This window comes from Neoarius graeffei, chromosome 13, assembly GCF_027579695.1.
Source record: "Neoarius graeffei isolate fNeoGra1 chromosome 13, fNeoGra1.pri, whole genome shotgun sequence".
Taxonomy (NCBI): Eukaryota; Metazoa; Chordata; class Actinopteri; order Siluriformes; family Ariidae; genus Neoarius; species Neoarius graeffei.
The window spans coordinates 26,147,589-26,168,050 of NC_083581.1; the positions used below are offsets into that span (position 1 = coordinate 26,147,589).

At 43.6% G+C, this 20,462-nt stretch overlaps 1 protein-coding gene across 2 annotated transcripts in view; it reads left to right on the forward strand.

Annotated features, from left to right (window-relative positions):
* arhgap4a (Rho GTPase activating protein 4a) overlaps positions 1-20,462 on the forward strand; it is a 48,278-nt gene that overhangs the window by 6,715 nt on the left and 21,101 nt on the right. For both annotated transcript variants that reach the window (XM_060937415.1, XM_060937414.1), the window contains exons 3-6: positions 7,202-7,373; positions 13,552-13,714; positions 17,718-17,780; positions 19,114-19,242. In XM_060937415.1, the coding sequence (XP_060793398.1) occupies positions 7,202-7,373; positions 13,552-13,714; positions 17,718-17,780; positions 19,114-19,242 (527 nt within the window). The remainder of the gene's footprint in view (positions 1-7,201; positions 7,374-13,551; positions 13,715-17,717; positions 17,781-19,113; positions 19,243-20,462) is intronic.

A 20,462-nucleotide genomic window follows, 5' to 3' on the forward strand; every position in this document is an offset into this window, starting at 1 on the left:
AGGGGGCCGTGAGACAAATTTTGATGATGCATGAGGCGGCGATGATCTGCATTAGTGTAACTATTGTTTTTTGGAATTTTAATTCATTTTATTTATTTCAGTGTTAGAATATATAATTTTTTTGACAGCACCCTGGTTGAGAAAGGCTGGCATAGTACACCAGGACTAAAATAAAGTGCAGATCTCATGCAGACCAATCTAATGGCCCAATAAGATCCATCTCAGTTCTTTTGAAGGGGGTTTCCATTAGGGGAAGAGGGCACAATGGCACCTTTGGTGTGGCTGCTGGATTCACATCACCTACAGACATCTCCACGAATCCCAGGCCAGTAGAAACAAGCCATGAGTCAGGCTAATGTTTTATCTTGACCTAGATATTCAACCATAGGGTTATAATGAGCCACATGGAATATGAGTTCCCTATGGCTCTGTGGGACTAACAAAGGAATCATTTTTTCACTGGTCTGAGTGTCCTGTGTCACTTGGTATACTCTATTCTTAACTCCTGCAAAGTATGGGCAGCTGAGTGCAATGTTTGGCTGGAGGGTTTGACCATCAATTACTCTCACTTGGTCAAAAGCATGATGCAGTCTCATCTTGTGCTTGCTCTAAAGGGAAATCCTTGAGGGAATTCTCCAAAGAAAGGGGTGCGGAGGGGCATTCCCCCCTCTCCGTGTTGCTATGATGTAGGGCTGATGTGGAAGGCTCTGAGATGGCTTCCCCAGACAACAGTACACTGGGATCCCCCCATAACATGCTACTGCAGGACCCACCCACCACTACATGCTCCATTAAACACTTAAATCCCAGCCAATCTGTTCCCTTAATTTGTGGGTGGGTGAGGTGTGGGCTAACCACCACCTTGCCTCCACACTATGTTTTGTTCTCTGAAATTTGATGCAAACAGACACCAGTGGGTATTCATGAACATCCCTGTGCACAGACAGTACCTTCACCAAATGTGCTGTCCCCAATGCTTCACCTTGAATCAAGCTTTGGTGGATGGAGGTTTGATTACAGCCTGAATCCACCAACGCGTGATAGGTGTGCCCTTGGATACTCAGTGGTATGTGATATGCTCTGGCCCAATCAAGGGCAGTCTCTGGTGTGTCAGGGATCTGGACCACTGCCCCCACCTCCATTGCATGGCACTGGTCCTGGAACTGTACAGGCTCCCAGCAATGCCAGCGGCCCAGACTTCACCTCTACACTGGTGGTGCAGGGATCACTCACCTGAGGGGAGAAGACACAGAAGCATAAAGGGGAATACCATGGGCTTGGTGACTGGGTTGGGGGGGTTGACCCCCACTTCCGCAGTGCAGTGATGATGGAAGTCTTGATGATGGAAGAGTTGAACTACTGTGTAAAGACTTCCCTAATTTTAAGCCCATGCTATCAGGGAAGAAAACTCCATTGATGTGATAACCTGATCATTCAGTTCATTCAGGTAGTTAGCTGACTTGATTTAATTGTCCCACAATGTTGCTGAACCTCGACCTGACCAACTGAAGCTAACCCAGATCATAGCGCTGCCTCCAGAGGCTTGTACATCGGCCACTATTTATGATGGGTGCATCACTTCATGAGCTTCCCTTCTTACTCTGATGTGCCCATTACTCTGGATTAGGGTCAATCTGGACTCATCAGACCACATGACATTTTTCCATTGCTCCAGAGTCCAATCTTTATGCTCCCTAGCCAGCTGAAGCCTTTTCTTCCTATTATTCTTGCTAACAGGTGGTTTTCTTATGGCCATACAGCTGTTTAGTCCCAACCCTATGAGTTCTCGTCACGCTGTGTGTGTGTGTGGAAATGCTTTTACTTTCACTATTAAATATAGCCATGAGTTTGACTTCACCAAATATTTAAATGATCTACAATCACGGTCTGTCAAGATTTTTGACGTGAAGTTGACTGTTCACCACTATCCTTCCAAATATTACTGTAATAATGCTTGTGGACAGTTCCAACTTGGCTCAGTTCCAGTAATTTCAGCAGTCTCCTTAGTTGTTTTCTCTGCTTGATGCAGGTCAATAATTTGACCTTCTGAAACACAGTGACAGCTTTTCCATGACCATGGGATATGTCTTCTGACATGTTTGTTTAAGAAATGAGAAGCTGCTCACTACATCAGTTAGGATTAAAATAATCAGTATAGTCTGAACTTCATGTATATTTGCAGTGTCCATTTTTATCCACAATGGGCCAGTATGGCTGGGTATGACTTTTTCATTCCAACCAAGCTTCCAGCTGTTTAATAAGCTAATCTTGGTCCTCAAACAACTATTAGGTGCAACTTCTGCCTGATTGGAATAAAAATCTGCAGCCACACTGGCTTTTTGTTGACAATATTATACACCACTGTGACAGATCCAATTACTATAAATCATAGGCGACCAGGTGTTGATGCTGTCCCCAGACAGCGTGAGGAGAGCTCTCAGGACGACAAATGCACGAAAAGCCCCGGGTCCTGATAACATTCCTGGTCGTGTCGTGAGATACTGTGCCGAGGAGCTCACAGATGTCTTTACAGACATCTTCAACATCTCGTTGAGCCAGGCTGTTGTCCCCACGTGCCTCAAAACCACCACCATCATCCCGGTCCTGAAGAAGCCGTCTCCCTCCTGCTTCAATGACTACCACCCTGTCGCACTCACTCCCATCCTCATGAAGTGCTTCGAGTGGCTAGTCATGAGGCATATCAAGTCTGCCCTCCCCCCCGCCCTGGATCCTTTCCAGTTTGCATATCAGTCCAACCGTTCGACTGATGACGCCATCTCCACTGCCCTCCACTCAGCCCTCACCCACCTGGAGACAAAAGACTCGTATGTCAGAATGCTGTTCATAGACTTTAGCTCAGCATTCAACACAATCATTCCTCAGCAGCTCATTCATAAACTGGACCAGCTGGGACTCAACACCTCCCTGTGCAACTGGCTGCTGGACTTCCTGACGGGGAGACCACAGACTGTATGGGTCGGCAGCAACTCCTCCAGCACCATCACATTGAACACGGGGGCCCCCCAAGGATGTGTGCTAAGCCCCCTCCTCTTCACTCTGCTGACCCACGACTGCACACCAACATCCAGCTCAAATCTCTTCATTAAGTTTGCGGATGACACGACTGTAGTGGGTCTCATCAACAATGGTGATGAGACAATCTACAGGAGTGAGGTGAGCCGCTTGGCCATGTGGTGCAAGGACAACAATCTCCGTCTGAACGTGGAGAAGACAAAGGAGATTGTTGTGGACTTCAGGAGAGAGCACACCCAGCATGCTCCACTATCTATCGACGGTGCTGCAGTGGAGAGGGTGAGCAGCACCAAGTTTCTGGGTGTGCACATCTCTGAAGACCTGCCCTGGAGCAACAACACCGCATCACTGGCCAAAAAAGCCCAACAGCGTCTGTACTTCCTCCGCGAACTGAGGAGAGCAAGAGCCCTGGCCCCCATCATGCACACTTTCTACAGAGGCACCATCGAGAACATTCTGACCAGCTGCATCACCGTGTGGTACGGCGCCTGCACCGTGTCCTGCTGCAAGTCTCTGCAGCGCATCGTGAGAGCAGCTGAGAGGATCATTGGTGTCTCTCTCCCTTCTCTAATGGATATTTATAACTCCCGCCTCACCCGCAAAGCCATCAGGATTGCAGGTGACCCCACCCACCCATCTCACAGCCTCTTCAGTCTGCTGCCGTCGGGGAGGAGACTGCGGAGTCTCCAGGCCAAAACCAGCAGACTCAACAACAGTTTCTTTCACCAGGCGGTCAGGAGGTTCAACTCCCTCCCTGTTCTGCCCCTCCTCCCCCCTCTGCCCCCCTGCCACAGATTCTGCTCACACACACCCCTTCAGCATCTGACATGTCATCCTCACAGTTTCCCCCCAACACACACACACACACACACACACACACACACACACACACACACACACCTCATCGTTCATTAACACACTGAACTAAGGGACCGCACATCTCACTTTACCTCGCTCATTTGCACTATTCCGCACTACCTTATCTTAACAGCTGCTAGTTTGTTCATTCTGCTTATTTCATGTTTCATGTTTACCTGCTATACCTCAAGTGCCCTTGACTGTTTGGTTATTTGAACCAATTTATGTGTGTGTGTGTGTGTGTGTGTGTGTGTGTGTGTGTGTGTGTGTGTGTGTGTGTGTGTGTGTATATATGAGTGTTTAGTCTATGTCTAGTTCATATCTAGAGTGTTTATACTGTTTATATTGTCTGTTTGAGTGTTTAGTCTGTGTGTAGTTCTTATCTAGTGTTTACACTGTTTATATTGTCTGAGTGTTTAGTCTATGTCTTGTTTTTATCTAGTGTTTATACTGCTTATTTATACTGTTTATATTTTGTCTGAGTGTTTAGTCTATGTCTAGTTCCTATCTACAGTGTTTATACTGTTTATATTGTTGTTGGTTTTTTTTTTCAATTGTTCTATTTTTATTTATTGCATTGCCTGTTTGCACCGTGGGTCAGAGAGGACTGAAATTTCATCTGTGCTGTATGTCGAGCATGTACAGTGCTGCCTAGTAGTATTGGCACCCTTGAAGTTTATGTACTTAAAGTTAAGCATCTCCTGAACAAAAGTGATGTAGTGATGCAGAATTTTTCTACAGATAGCTCGTGGTTAATATAAAAGAGCAAAGTATCAACAAAATAAAAAAAAAACAATTAGAGTGGAAAAAAAATGAAAAAGGTAAATCTTGCTGTATCACTAGTATTGGCACCCTTTGCTGTTAGTCCTAAAACCTAACCTAACTAAACCTAATTTGACTCACCTATGGTAAATTACAAATGGAAATCACCTGTGAAGACCTGTCTGTGCCCATGTGACATGAAATGGCCAATGAATGATGAGATTTGTGTTTTGAAAAACCAACTGTTTCACTCAGTCCCTTTTTCACAATGGTGAAGACAAAAGAGCTGTCTGAAGAAACAAGAAATGCAGTTGTTGACAAACACAAGAGCTCCAAAGGATATAAAGCCATCTCCAAAGAGCTTGGTATCTCTGTGTCAACAGTGCGTAATGTTATTAAGAAATATTTGAAGCATGGAACTGTCAAGAACCTCCCTGGGCGTGGGGGTAAGAGAAAAATCAATGATAGAAGTCATCGAAGGTTGGTGCGATTGGTGGCAGAATCACCTCAGTTAACATCTATGGACCTGCAGGCCCACCTGGAACAGTCTGGGGTAACTGTTTCAAGAAGCACCATAAGGCGCACACTCAACACAGCAGGGCTACATGGGCGGAGGCCAAGGAAGACCCCATTATTGAAAAAAAGACACAAAAAGGAGCATCTGGAGTTTGCGAAAGAGAACCTGGACAAGCCACAGTCCTTCTGGGAAAATGTCCTGTGGACAGATGAGACAAAAGTAGAGCTTTTTGGGAATTCTCACAGGCAATATGTTTACAGGCGCTGCAATGAAGCATTCAAAGAAAAGAACACCCTACCAACAGTCAAGCATGGTGGAGGATCAATAATGCTGTGGGGCTGCTTTGCTGCATCTGGGACTGGAGGCCTTACCCGTGTCATAGGTATTATGAAATCTGAAGATTATCAACAGATTTTGGAGCAAAATGTCCTGCCCAGTGTAAGAAAGCTCGGTTTGAGGCGAAGATCTTGGGTACTCCAGCAGGACAAAGACCCCGAACACACATCTAAAAGCACACAAAAATGGTTAGAAAAGAAAAAATGGACTGTTTTGAAATGGCCAGCAATGAGTCCTGACCTCAATCCAATTGAGAATCTTTGGGGGGAGTTGAAATCTGCCATTGGCAGAAGGAATCCTTCAAATATCCAAGACCTAGAGCACATAGCGAAGGAAGAGTGGGAGAAAATACCACAAGACAAATGCAAGAAGCTCATTGATGGCTACAGGAAACGTTTGGAGGCCGTCATCGCTGCCAAAGGGTGTGCAACCAAATACTAAGGAGGGGTGCCAATATTCCTGCACCTGCTGTATTTCTGTTTTTTGTTGTCTTAGAAATTAAAATGCCTATTTTGAACGAAAACAACTTTTCAGTTCCTTTGGACCTTCAATTAAAAGATCTTGGTATTGCAAATTGTGTCCATTTCCATTTATTTCTGGAGATATTACAAAAGTTGTGAATAAAATTAAGGGGTGCCAATACTGCTAGGCGGGGCTGTGTAGCATATTTGACAATAAAGTTGACTTGACTTAAGTAAGAAAGCGCTACATTACACTTGATTAACCTTCTGCATCGTCTTCCTTACAGATAATGCTTAGTGGAAGACATGTTAAAATAAGTCATTTGGCAAAGAGGAACCATGTATGTTGACTAATCCAATGAACTATGCCAAAAAAGTATATGGCCTGAAGAGCTGTGGTAGAAAAAGTGCACAAAGAGAAGTATTGTTGCTACAGATAGCAAATGCAGACCAAAATAATTGAGAAACCACTTTGATAAATGTTAATACAAGTCCACTGGGTTTGGTTTTTTATGCATGCTGTATAGTTCAGTGCCATTTCTTCTACTTACTGGTGAATCTAGCCTTTACATCTAAGCTAAAATGAGAAACTATTTAAAGGGTCGAAATTGTGTAATGGTTTCTGGATCAAAAGTTTTGAAATTCATTCATCCATCCATTATCTGTAGCCGCTTTATCCTGTCCTACAGGGTTGCAGGCAAGCTGGAGCCTATCCCAGCTGACTATGGGCGAGAGGCGGGGTACACCCTGGACAAGTCGCCAGGTCATCACAGGGCCAACACGTAGACACAGACAACCATTCACACTCACACCTACGGTCAATTTAGAGCCACCAATTAGCCTAACCTGCATGTCTTTGGACTGTGAGGGAAACTGGAGCACCCGGAGGAAACCCACACAGACATGGGGAGAGCATGCAAACTCCACACAAAAAGGCTCTCGCCGGCCGCTGGGATCGAACCCAGGACCTTCTTGCTGTGAGGCGACAGTGCTAACCACTACACCACCGTGCCGCCAGTTTTGAAATTATAGGACAGTATTCAGTACTGCAAGGCATTCAATATTTTTCTCATGTAATCCTTCCACAAGCTGATGGTGTTTAACAGTGGCTTGCACACAAAAATTAAGTTAGCTTACAGAGACAATTAGATGCATTACAAATTTCTCTTGCTTTTTCTCTTCTTCCACCCCCCTTCTCTCTCTCTCTCTCTCTCTCTCTCTCTCTCTCTCTCAGAGGTTCGCAATAATCTCTCCGAGCAGCTCCGTGTGTTTGATAGTCATTTGGAGCAGAAAACCCAGGTACTGCAAGATCTGAGTGATTATCTACGCAGACGTGGTGAGATCGAGGGTGAATATGCACGCGCTCTGGACAAACTGGCTGACAGGTTTACGTCGAAGACCAAAAAGTGAGAACTGACAAAATGGTTTCAGCTCTTTTAATAGCAGGTTTTATGGTTCTCTCTTGTAAATGAAAACTTTATTTTAATTATAATGAATGGTACAAACAATTTAATTCACACTCAGTGTATTAATACATACTGTATGTATTACTAATTTGGAACAACTTAGCTTAATTCCAACTTAAAAGCACTTGTCTAAGTTCAAATATATTGCAATACTGTATATCTTAAAAGCCTTTGAGTAGTGCTTTGGAGCAAGTTAAATTACTGTAAGTGGTTAAGAATATTTAAGAATGTAATTTGTGGACACATTTATTACGTTATAAATATAGTACATAAGTGTATGAATATACATACATATCTATCTATCTATCTATCTATCTATCTATCTATCTATCTATCTATCTATCTATCTATCTATCTACACACACACATTTCACTACTAATTATACTGGGACTAAAACACTTAAGTAAATTTTAAATGATGCTTTTAGCATGTTGTACCAGTCAAAAGTTTGTACACCCCTACTCTTTCATAGGTTTTTCTGTATTTTGACTATTTTGTGCATTGTAGAACAATACTGAAGACATCAAAACTATAAAATAACATTACATTACACTGATGGAATTTAGCAGGTGTTCTATCCAGAGCAATGTACAACATACTCCGAGCAGCCTGGGGAGCAGTTGGGGTTAGGTGCCTTGCTGAAGGGCACTTCAGCCATTCCTGCTGGTCCAGCAAATCAAACCGGTGACCTTTTGGTCCTAAAGCTGCTTCTCTAACCTTTAGGCCATGGCTTTTCCCATATAGGACATATTTAAAATTATGTGGTAAATAAAAAAGTATTAAACAAAATAGTTTCATATTTGCAGTAGCCAGTGTTTACTTTGATGACGCTTTGCACACTATTGGCATCATCTTAACCAGCTTCATGAGGTAGTCACCTGGAATGCTTTTAAATTAACAGGTGTGCCTCATCAAAAGTTCATTAGTGGACAAATTTCTTAACAACTTAATATGTTTGAGGTCAAACAGTCCACAAACAGACCACAATTGTACTAATCCATATTATGTCAAGAACCGCTCAACTAAGTAAAAAGAAATGACATCCATCATTACTTTAGTTAGGAATGGCAAGATGTGGTGAGTTTGGATCCAAAAGCAGAACACACACCAGAAAATTCAATGAATAAAAAATGATTTAAAGTCAAAAAGAGTAAACGAACAAAATTGGCAAAATAATCCAGACAAAAAAATGAGGCAGGCAAAGACAAAAATGCTAGCATGAAAAAAAACCATAAAAAAATAGTCCTGACAAAAATACTGGAGACAAAAAACGTAGCACAAAAAAAAACATGAAAATGGCAAAGGACTGAGACCAGAGGTTTAAGCTGAGATACATGAAAGGTAGAGTGAACACATTGCATGGTGAGTGGTAATGCCAGTCTAACAGAACATGGACCTTCTTGATGAGGAAGAGTCCAAGGAACCTGGGTGCTAGCTTGCGAGAGATGGCCCTAAGTGGCAGGTGGCGCATGGAGAGCATAACTCATTGACCTACTTGGTAGGTGGGTGCCTTGGAGTGACGTTTGTCGGCCTGCCTCTTGGATGCGAGTGTGGAGCAAATGAGTCTTCTCCGGGCCAATGCCCATGTCCTCCTGCAGTGGCGTATAAAGAGCTGGGCTGATGGTACGGCGACCTCCTCCTCTTGGCTGGGGAACAGTGGTGGTTGGTAACCTAGTGAGCACTGGAATGGAGAGGGACCTGTGGCAGAGGAAGGAAGAGTGTTATGTGCATATTTGATCCAGGGTAGGTACTTGCTCCAAGAACTGGCATCCCTGGACACCATGCACCTGAGTGCAACCTCCAAAGCCTGGTTCGCCCGTTCTGCCTGGCCATTGGTCTGTGGGTGGAAGCCTGAGGAGAGACTACAGGTGGCCCCGATGAGTTTGCAGAAGGCTCTCCAGAACTGTGCAGTGAACTGAGGACCCTGGTCAGAAACAATGTTGGTAGGCAAACCATGTAGGTGGAAAACATAGTGGACAAGTAGTTCTGCTGTCTCTTTGGCTGAGGGGAGCTTGGGCAGAGGAATGAAATGGATGGTCTTAGAAAAATGGTCAATAACAGTGAGGATGCATGTGTTGCCACCGGAGTTGGGGAGTCCTGTGATGAAGTCCAGGGCGATGTGAGACCAAGGTCGATGCGGAGTTGGAAGGGGTCTTAGTAAGCTGGCAGGGGGTCGATTGGCTGTCTTGTTCCAGGAGCATGTGTCGCAGGCTGCCATGAACTGGACATCCTCCTTGATGGATGGCCACCAAAAGTACTGCTGGATGAGAGCCAGGGTTCGGGCGGCTCCCGGATGACAGGCCAGCTTGGAGCCATGACCCCACTGCAGCAACTGAGCTCACACAGGACAGGGAACAAACAGATGGTTACAAGGAATGTTGTTGGAGTTACCTTCACCGGGGTCCTGCTCCAGGGCCTTCTGCATGAGCGTCTCAACCTCTAGAATAGCAGCTCCCACCAGGCAGCGTGGAGGAAGGATGGTCTCGGGTGGCTTGGACTCCTCTTGGTGGGAAGAGAACTTCCTGGACAGGGTGTCGGGTTTGCCATTCTTGGAGCCTGGGCAGTAGGAGAGCGTGAAGTTGAATCGGGAGAAGAAGAGAGACCAACGGGCTTGATTGGAATTGAGATGTTTGGCAGACTTGAGGTACTCCAGGTTTTTATGGTCAGTCCAGACTAGGAAATGGAGATCAGACCCCTCAAGCCAGTGCCTCCACTCCTCCAAGGCTAGTTTCACGGCCAGGAGTTCTCGGTCACCGATGTCGTAGTTCCATTCAGTTGGGGATAGCCGGTGGGAGAAGAAGGAACATGGGTGGACCTTGTTGTAGTTGGCCCTCTAGGATAGGATGGCTCCAACCCCTGACTCGGAGGTGTCGACCTCAATGATAAACTGCTTGGTAGAATCAGGTATGGTGAGAATGGGTGCTGTGGTAAACCTGCGCTTGAGACTGGAAAAGGCTTTATCTGCTTCCGGCCCCCACTTGAACTTGGTTTTAGTCGAGGTCAGGGCTGAGAGAGGTCCGGCCACCATGCTTAAGTTGTGGATGAAGCGCCTGTAGAAGTTGGCAAATCCCAGGAAGTGCTGGAGCTCTCGTCTTGAAGATGGGGTGAGCCAGTCAGCGACTGCCTCCAGCTTGAGGTCCATCTGCATCTTTGCTGGAGAGATGATGAACCCCAGGAACAAGACAGAGCCTTGATGGAACTCACTCTTCTCTGCCTTAACGAACAGCTTATTCTCCAGCAGGCATTGAAGAACCTTCCAGACGAGACCCCGATGTCCCTCCAGGGAGTGAGAGAAAGTCAAGATGTTGTCCAGGTAAACGAAGACAAAAGTCTCTCAAGACGTCATTAACTAACGCCTGGAATACCGTGGGCGCGTTAGTCAGGCTGAAAGGGACTACGAGGTACTCATAGTGGCCTGTGGTGGTGTTGAAGGCTGTCTTCCACTCATCTCCTTCTCTGATCCTAACTAGGTGATAGGCATTGCATAAGTCCAGTTTAGTAAACACCTTAGCTCCCTGGAGTAGTTCGAAGGCTGTGGTCATGAGCGGTAGTGAGTAGCGGTTCTTGACCATGATGGCGTTGAGCCCTCGATAGTCAATGCAGGAGCGGAGTGACTTGTCCTTCTCCATGAAGAAAAATCCCTCCCCTGCTAGGGAGGAGGAAAGGTGGATGATCCCAGCTGCCAGAGACTCTGTGATACATTTCTCCATGGCTTGTCTCTCGGCGGGGGAGAGAGAGTAGAGATGTCCCTTGGGTGGCGCCATCCCGGGCAGGAGGTCGATACCGCAGTCATAGGGCCTATGAGGGGGAAGGGACACTGCTCGGGTCTTACTGAAGACAGGCTTGAGGTCCAGATATTCCGGAGGCACATGAGAGAGGTCGGGAAACTCGCTGGCTTAGGGCTGTGGTGGTTTGGCGGGAGGCCAGGCAGGAAGGACTCCAGCCTAAGATGGTGTGGTCAGTCCAGTTTAAGTGGGGTTGTGTTGCATCAACCAGGTTAATCCAAGAATAACAGGAACGTGAGGGATGTTCATGACATGAAGTTGTATTGTTTTGGCGTGATTGCCTGAAATCCTTAGGGTAAGTGGGGTGGTGAGGTGAGTGATGGTGGTCAAGCCAGTGCCACTGAGTGTCAGGACAGTGAGAGGAACCTCGAGGGCAAGTAACGGGATTCCGAGATCCTTGGTGGTGGTGGAGCAGATAAGGTTCCTGTCCACCCCCTGAGTCGACGAGCGCCTGAAGATTGTGATGCTGGTTGTTGAGAGTGATGATAACGGGGAGCAACGGTCGGCCAGCAGTGGACTGGTTCCGAACATTGCCCACTAGGGCCCCTCAATTCACTGGTGGGCTCGTCCTTTTAGCGGGCAGGTTCGGCAAATGTGTCCCTTCTGACCACAGTAGAAGCAAGCCCCCATGCTCCGTTGGCACAGTCATTCCTCCGCTGACACCTGTACCCGATCTACCTGCATGGGTTCGACGGACGAGGCGGGAGGTGGAGAGGGGTTGAAGTTGAGGTGGCTCCTCTCTCTCCTCCGTTGTTGAACCCGCATGTCAATCTGATTGGCAAGGTCTGTCAGGTTGGAGAGGTCCAACAGCAGTTCCCAAGAGACAAGTTCGTCCTTGATGGCATCGGACAAGCCATGCAGGAACACGTCGACCCGGGCACTCTCGTTCTAACCGCATGACACTCATCGTCTGGAACTCAATGGCATAATCCGAGGTAGATCGGGACCCCTTGCCACCTCACAGCCGGACAGAAAGCAGTCAAATGTTCGCCTCATTTCCTCAGAGAATTCCTTGAAGCTGGAACAACAGGGCATGTCGGCATCCCAGACCGCTGTTCCCCATTCCCTGGCTTTGCTGGTGAGGAGCGTGATGGTATAAGCTACCTGGGAGCGTTCTGTGGGGAAAGCCAGAGGTTGAAGCTCCAAGATCAGTGAACACTGGGGCAAAAAAGATCTGCAGGTACCTGGTTCTCCACTGTAGGGCTGAGGCGAAGGAAGTCTTGGTTCGTGGAGAGCGGCGGTGGTGGGAGGTGAAGAAAGAGACAGCTGGGCAGGGGTAGGCATGGCTTTGGGAGTGTTGAAGTTGTGTGGCTAGGAGGTTGAGTGAATTGGACAGGGTGGCCAGGTTCTGGGTGATCTGCCGAAGTTCCTGTTGGTGGGTCCCGAGGAGGGCTCCTTGCTGCTGCACAGTTGTTCTCAGATGGTTCAGTTCTGCTGGATCCATGTTGGCCAGAACATACTGTTAGGGATGGCAAGATGTGGTGAGTTTGGATCCAAAAGCAGAACACAGACCAGAAAATCCAATGAATAAAAAAATGATTTAATTAAAGTCAAAGAGTAAACAAACAAAAATAGCAAAATAATCCAGACAAAAAACAAGGTAGGCAAAGACAAAAATGCTAGCATGAAAAAACCATGAAAAATAGTCCTGACAAAAAAACTGGAGACAAAAAACGTAGCACAAAAAAAAAAAAAAATGGCAAGACGTGAGTGCAAAAAACTGTGGCAAAGAACAGGCAAAAACAGAGACCAAAAATCCAAGAAGCCATGAGGGCACAGAGATGACGTGAAAAACCAACAAGACGTTCTGGCAAAGTCCCCTTCTGAGAACGGCCCTTTTAAGCACAGCAGAGCAAACCAGGAAGTGAATGCCGGCAAAATGGAAGTCCCGTCTCGGATCCAGATTAGCGCTGAACTGGGAGATAGTAACTCTCCGGAGTGGAAGTCCAGGGCGGAGCATGACAACTTTAAGACATGAAGTATCTTTTAATTAATAAAAATAAAGAAAAAAACATTGAATTAGAATTAGAAGGTTAAAAGTGTCCCAACTTTTGACTAGTACTGTATACCATATATGCCATACCAAACGGTATAAGTAGAGTATAATTTATACCATTTTAATTTATATATTTTAAAGTCATTGAAAATATACTTTCTGATATTTTACACTGTAACATTTTGATACTTTGAATATTTTAGGCACATTTAAAAAAAAAAGGATGAAATGAAAAATGTACTTTTAATATTCATATATTTACACACAACAGATGGGTTTTTGTACGTGTCTCTTTATCGATGCTTGTCTGTACGACTCTCTCTCCCTGCGCCTCAGGAAGGAGTCCAGCTGTGAGTCTGTGTTGAAGTGCTGGCAAGAGTTGTTGTCTCAGACACGTCATGAGAGTAAGGATCACATCACACTGAGTGAGAGCTGTGGCACTACTTTACCCCAGCAGCTGTCTCGCTGTCTGGAGCTTATCCAGCGTCTGGCTAAGAAAGTACGCGCACGCGCACACACAATCTCTCTCTCTCAAACACACGCAGTGTTCATACAAAACATCCATGCTGTACGGAAATATATACACAAAGATTATTCAGTTTTATTAACGCGCATTATTTCATTTATTAAGTTGTTTATAAGTTTTCATCTCCCCTATCTACAGTGGTGCTTGAAAGTTTGTGAACCCTTTTGAATTTTCTATATTTCTGCATAAATATGACCTAAAACATCATCAGATTTTCACACAAGTCCTAAAAGTAGATAAAAAGAACCCAGTTAAACAAATGAGACAAAAATATTATACTTGGTCATTTATTTATTGAGGAAAATGATCCAATATTACATATGTGAGTGGCAAAAGTATGTGAACCTCTAGGATTAGCAGTTAATTTGAAGGTGAAATTAGAGTCTGGTGTTTTCAGTCAATGGGATGACAATCAGGTGTGAGTGGGCACCCTGTTTTATTTAAAGAACAGGGATCTATCAAAGTCTGATCTTCATAACACATGTTTGTGGAAGTGTATCATGGCACAAACAAAGATGATTTCTGAGGACCTCGGAAAAAGTGTTGTTGATGCTCATCAGGCTGGAAAAGGTTACAAAACCATCTCTAAAGAGTTTGGACTCCACCAATCCACAGTCAGACAGATTGTGTACAAATGGAGGAAATTCAAGACCATTGTTACCCTCCCCAGGAGCAGTCAACCAACAAAGATCACTCCAAGAGCAAGGCATGCAATAGTTGGCGAGGTCACAAAGGACCCCAGGGTAACTTGTAAGCAACTGAAGGCCTCTCTCACATTGGCTAATGTTCATGAGTCCATCATCAGGAGAACACTGAACAACAATGGTGTGCATGGCAGGGTTGCAAGGAGAAAGCCACTCCTCTCCAAAAAGAACATTGCTGCTCATCTGCAGTTTGCTAAAGATCACGTGGACAAGCCAGAAGGTGATTGGAAAACTGTTTTGTGGATGGATGAGACCAAAATAGAACTTTTTGGTTTAAATGAGAAGCGTTATGTTTGGAGAAAGGAAGGCAGTGCATTCCAGGATAAGAATCTTATCCATCTGTGAAACATGGTGGTGGTAGTATCATGGTTAGGGCGGCACAGTGGTGTAGTGGTTAACACTGTCGCCTCACAGCAAGAAGGTTCCGGGTTCGAACCCAGTGGCTGGCGGGGGCCTTTCTGTGTGGAGTTTGCATGTTCTCCCGTGTCTGTGTGGGTTTCCTCTAGGTGCTCCGGTTTCCCCCACAGTCCAAAGACATGCAATTAGGTTAACATGGGGTGGCCTTGGGCTGAAGTGCCCTTGAGCAAGGTACTTAACCCCTGACTGCTCCCTGGGCGCTGTAGTATGGCTGCCCACTGCTCTGGGTTTGTGTGCGTGTGTTCACTGCTTCAGATGGGTTAAATGCAGAGGATGAATCTCACTGTGCTTGAAGTGTGCATGTGACATAAAGGTTTCTTCTTCTTCTTCTTCTTCTGTTGCTGCAACTGGGTCAGGACGGCTTGCCGTCATTGATGGAACAATGAATTCTGAATTATACCAGCGAATTCTAAAGGAAAATGTCAGGACATCTATCCATGAACTGAATCTCAAGAGAAGGTGGGTCATGCAGCAAGACAACGACCCTAAGCACACAAGTTGTTCTACCAAAGAATGGTTAAAGAAGAATAAAGTTAATGTTTTGGAATGGCCAAGTCAAAGTCCTGACCTTAATCCAATCGAAATGTTGTGGAAGGACCTGAAGCGAGCAGTTCATGTGAGGGAACCCACCAACATTCCAGAGTTGAAGCTGTTCTGTATGGAGGAATGGGCTAAAATTCCTCCAAGCCAGTGTGCAGGACTGATCAACAGTTACCGAAAACTAAACTAAACTAAACTAAAACGTTTAGTTGCAGTTATTGCTGCACAAGGGGGTCACACCAGATACTGAAAGCAAAGGTTCACATACTTTTGCCACTCACAGATATGTAATATTGGATAATTTTCCTCAATAAATAAATGACCAAGTATAATATTTTTGTCTCATTTGTTTAACCGGGTTCTCTTTATCTACTTTTAGGACTTGTGTGAAAATCTAATGATGTTTTAGGTCATATTTATGCAGAAATATAGAAAATTCAAAAGGGTTCACAAACTTCCAAGCACCACTGTATGCTGATGTTTCTTCAGTAAACATTTATGTGCAACGTACTGTATGCTGTTATTTGGTTTTCTATCTAAGGAATAAACAGTAGTGTAAAGCAGCCAAAATAATATCCCAATAGGGGAGAGCGGGGTAAGATGAGCCAGGGGGTAAGATGAGCCACCCCCTGTTTCTAAGAAACAGTACACAAATGTGACCATGTGACCACATTCAAAGGGGGCCGGGACCATTTACTTACACTTGTGGAGAGGAGCACCACATGTCAAACTAGGTGAGGGAGATATTTATAAAAATGTGTTTTTGTGCTTTCTAAGTCAATTCCATGTTTGTCCACAGTGAAGATGATTTAGAGAAGACAAAAGTAGAATAATATTTAGACACATTAGGGTTAAGTTAGTGGCTTTCTAAGCTATGATATGAATGCTAATAAAAATAATTTTGATTAGCCTAATCCCCTTTATTAGCATTTTTCTACAAAATGGTGGCCACAGGGTAAGATGAGCCATTAGATGTGGGGCAAGTTGAGCCACTGGCTCAACTTACCCCATTGGTGGCTGAGCTTACCCAATATGGATGACACTTAAGTTTTCACATTTACTGGTCATATATGACAACAACATATATATATATATATATATATATATATATATATATATATATATATATATGACATCAGATGAGGAAGACCAGTTGTTAGATGTGGGGGATTACGTTGTGGCAAAATTCACAGGGAAGAAGAAGGTGCATTTCTTCATTGGCCAGATAATCAAATTGGATGTCTTCGAAATAGAGGCAAGATTTCTCAAAAGAAGCCGGTCATGCCATGGCTCTGCAAGAAAGCCAACCTTTGTCTTCAAAGAGAAAGATGAGGCTGTCCTGTCAAGACAGAATATTGTGAAAAAATTGCCCCGCCCCTTTACTGTTGGGGGGACAGCACGGAGGGAGAGGCAAATGGTGTTCCCTTGCCATTTGAACGCTTGGAACATTGAATAATGATGAAATTATTATGGATGGAATGATTGCTGCATGTTTTAACCTACTGAAAGAAATAAGATTTTTTGGCACTGTTCTACTGTTTTAGTAATTTCTATAATATAGTACATCTCTCATTCCCTCTCTAACCATCCCTCTTTCTATCTATCTACGCATATCTCTCTCTCTATCCGTCTATCTATCCCTCCCTATCCCATCTCGTTCTATCACCTCTCTCTTCATCTCCCCTTCTCTATGCAACGGCCCTATCCCCCACTTGATTGACTTGACTTGATTCACTGATTGCATTTCTAATAATAAAAGTTGTTTACTTTGTTAACCTAACATGTTTTGTGTTGGCTCAATTTACCCCACACAGTGGCTCATCTTACCCCGTGCATGGGGTAAGTTGAGCCACTTGACATTTTTTTTTCAAGAGGTAATATCACTCTAACCATAAGAGCTTATCAATTATTTTTTGCTCAGATAGTAACAGTACACTTTGAAATTTGGTATGGTGTGTAGACTGGAAGCAAAAATGGCTTTAACATGTAGTTATGATGAAAAATGTAAAAAGTGGCTCATCTTACCCCGCTCTCCCCTACTAATAAGTTTATGTTTAGTAAGGAACAATATGTTGTACTTTTTATCCGTTGTTTGTTACTTTTAATGTTGCTGAAGCACTGGCATTGGACACTCCTTCCAAGAATGCTAAATAAACGTCTCTAAAACTCTAAAATGTTTTTGTACTGACTCAATAATGTAGAAGTCATAAAATAGAAATCTATCACAAAGTTTGTATGAAAAAAAGTGTGTCTAAGACTTTTGCATAGTACTGTATGTTTAGCTCTTGGTTTTATGTCTGTTTACATTCTTTCAGAGTAAAGATATTAGCACCCAGTTGCAGGATGGACTGCTGAAGGTCACAGCTGAGCTACAGACCGTGAGTGTGCTATATTTAGATTTTCATTATTTGAAAAGCCTGAGATTATCTCCACCCATCAATTCAAAACCCTTGCTTATAAACAGGGAACAGCCTGAAAAAGAAAAAAAATGCACTGACACTTCCCTTATTGTAACCCAATATCAATCTTTTGCACAATAACATTATTAAATGCATATTTTGTTGTGGCCTACAGCTTGTGCAGGCCATATGTGCAAATCTAAGATGCTTGAAATGTTCATGTTCATGATGGAGTGGCCTCGGATCCCTCAACAATCATTTCTGACTTCCAATCAGGAAGAAGCTAGGATTTAGACGTAAATGTCAGGGGACTAGAGGTTTGCAGAAAAATGGCAGTACTTCGCGACACAACTTGTATCAGGAAAAATATTAATTAAAAATAAAAGTATGGGGGTGGCGGTGTGGGTCTGGCCCACCCACGAGAGAGAGAATTGGTGTTATCACAAGGATCTATCTATCTATCTATCTATCTATCTATCTATCTATCTATCTATCTATCTATCTATCTATCTATCTATCTATCTATCTATCTATCTATCTATCTATCTATCTATCTATCTATCTATCTATCTATCTACAGTATCTTCAGACTTCTGTCTGAAATGTCCTGTTTCTTCTGAATATATAATTTTAGTATAAATATGCAGTTGATTATCGAAAATTGCACATGCTGATTGGTCGAGAAATTTGGACTATTCCTTGATAATCGCCTTGAGCGACTCAGCAAAATGGTGGCCAATCGTTTTGTCACCACAACTGAGGAAGAATTAGAAATTATGAAAGAAAATGCTGTTCCTAAAAGCACTAAAAATGCTACAAAGTTTGGTTTAAAACTATTCAAAGATAAGGTGGAATTGTGATTTATTTTATCTATTTCAAAACAAAGTATTTTATGTGAGTTGGTGTAGATAAGTGACAAGTCCTTTATTACATTTGTATGCTGCTTTTGAGATTTGAAATAAATTATTTTTTAAAATAGGTGATTATTTAAAAAAAAAAATCATATGTATTTACACTAAAACAATTCTCCCCCTCAGGCTCAGTAAATATCAGTGAATAAAAACTGAGACTTTGTCTTTTCACGTCGCTTTCGGCGAATAATTGCTAAATATAACTTGCCCCCCATAAAATCTCCCTGGCCCACCCTGTTACTGAGAGCTGGAGTCAGGCCTGAACTATAGTGTCTTCCTAATACAAAATATCACCCATTGCATGGAGTAATCATTGTATATATTCATCAAATATTCATATACACTTGGTTTTATGAATTAAGGAGTTGACTGTAATTAAATTGTGTGTTGTTCTGTCATAGACGCTGAAGACATATTCACTGTATCACACCGAGTACTTGTCAGCTGAGAGCAAGCTAAAAGAAGCCACCAAGCAGGAAGAGAAACAGAAACTGAGTGCGGCCAAAAAAATAGAAAAACTCCTTGAAAAAGTAAGTTTAATTTTCCTTCCATCTAAACCAAAACTGTTACAAACAACAAGGGTGTCAGAGTATAACTATTCCACAATTGTATTAAAGTAGTATTTCTGAATAGTTATGGTACAGTGGTGCTTGAAAGTTTGTGAACCCTTTAGAATTTTCTATATTTTTGCATAAATATGACCTAAAACAACATCAGATTTTCACACAAGTCCTAAAAGTAGATAAAGAGAACCAATTTAAACAAATGAGACAAAAATATTATACTTGGTGATTTATTTATTGAGGAAAATTATCCAATATTACATATCTGTGAATGGCAAAAGTATGTGAACCTCTAGGATTAGCAGTTAATTTTAAGGTAAAATTAGTGTCAGGTGTTTACAATCAATGGGATGACAATCAGGTGTGAGTGGGCACCGTTTTATTTAAAGAACGGGGATCTATCAAAGTCTGATCTACACAACACGTTTGTGGAAGTGTATCATGGCACGAACAAAGGAGATTTCTGAGGACCTCAGAAAAAGCGTTGTTGATGCTCATCAGGCTGGAAAAGGTTACAAAACCATCTCTAAAGAGTTTGGACTCCACCAATCCACAGTTGGATAGATTGTGTCCAAATGAAGGAAATTCAAGACCATTGTTACCCTCCCCAGGAGTGGTCGACCAACAAAGATCACTCCAAGAGCAAGGCGTGTAATAGTCAGCGAGGTCACAAAGGACCCCAGGGTAACTTCGAAGCAACTGAAGGCCTCTCTCACACTGGCTAATGTTCATGAGTCCACCATCAGGAGAACACTGAACAACAATGGTGTGCATGGCAGGGTTGCAAGGAGAAAGCCACTGCTCTCCAAAAAGAACATTGCTGCTCGTCTGCAGTTTGCTAAAGATCACATGGACAAGCCAGAAGGCTATTGGAAAAATGTTTTGTGGATGGAGGAGACCAAAATAGAATATTTGGTTTAAATGAGAAGCGTTATGTTTGGAGAAAGGAAAACACTGCATTCCAGCATAAGAACCTTATTCCATCTGTGAAACATGGTGGTGGTAGTATCATGGTTTGGGCCTGTTTTGCTGCATCTGGGCCAGGACGGCTTGCCATCATTGATGGAACTATGAATTCTGAATTATACCAGCAAATTCTAAAGGAAAATGCCAGGACATCTATCCATGAACTGAATCTCAAGAGAAGGTGGGTCATGCAGCAAGACAACGACCCTAAGCACACAAGT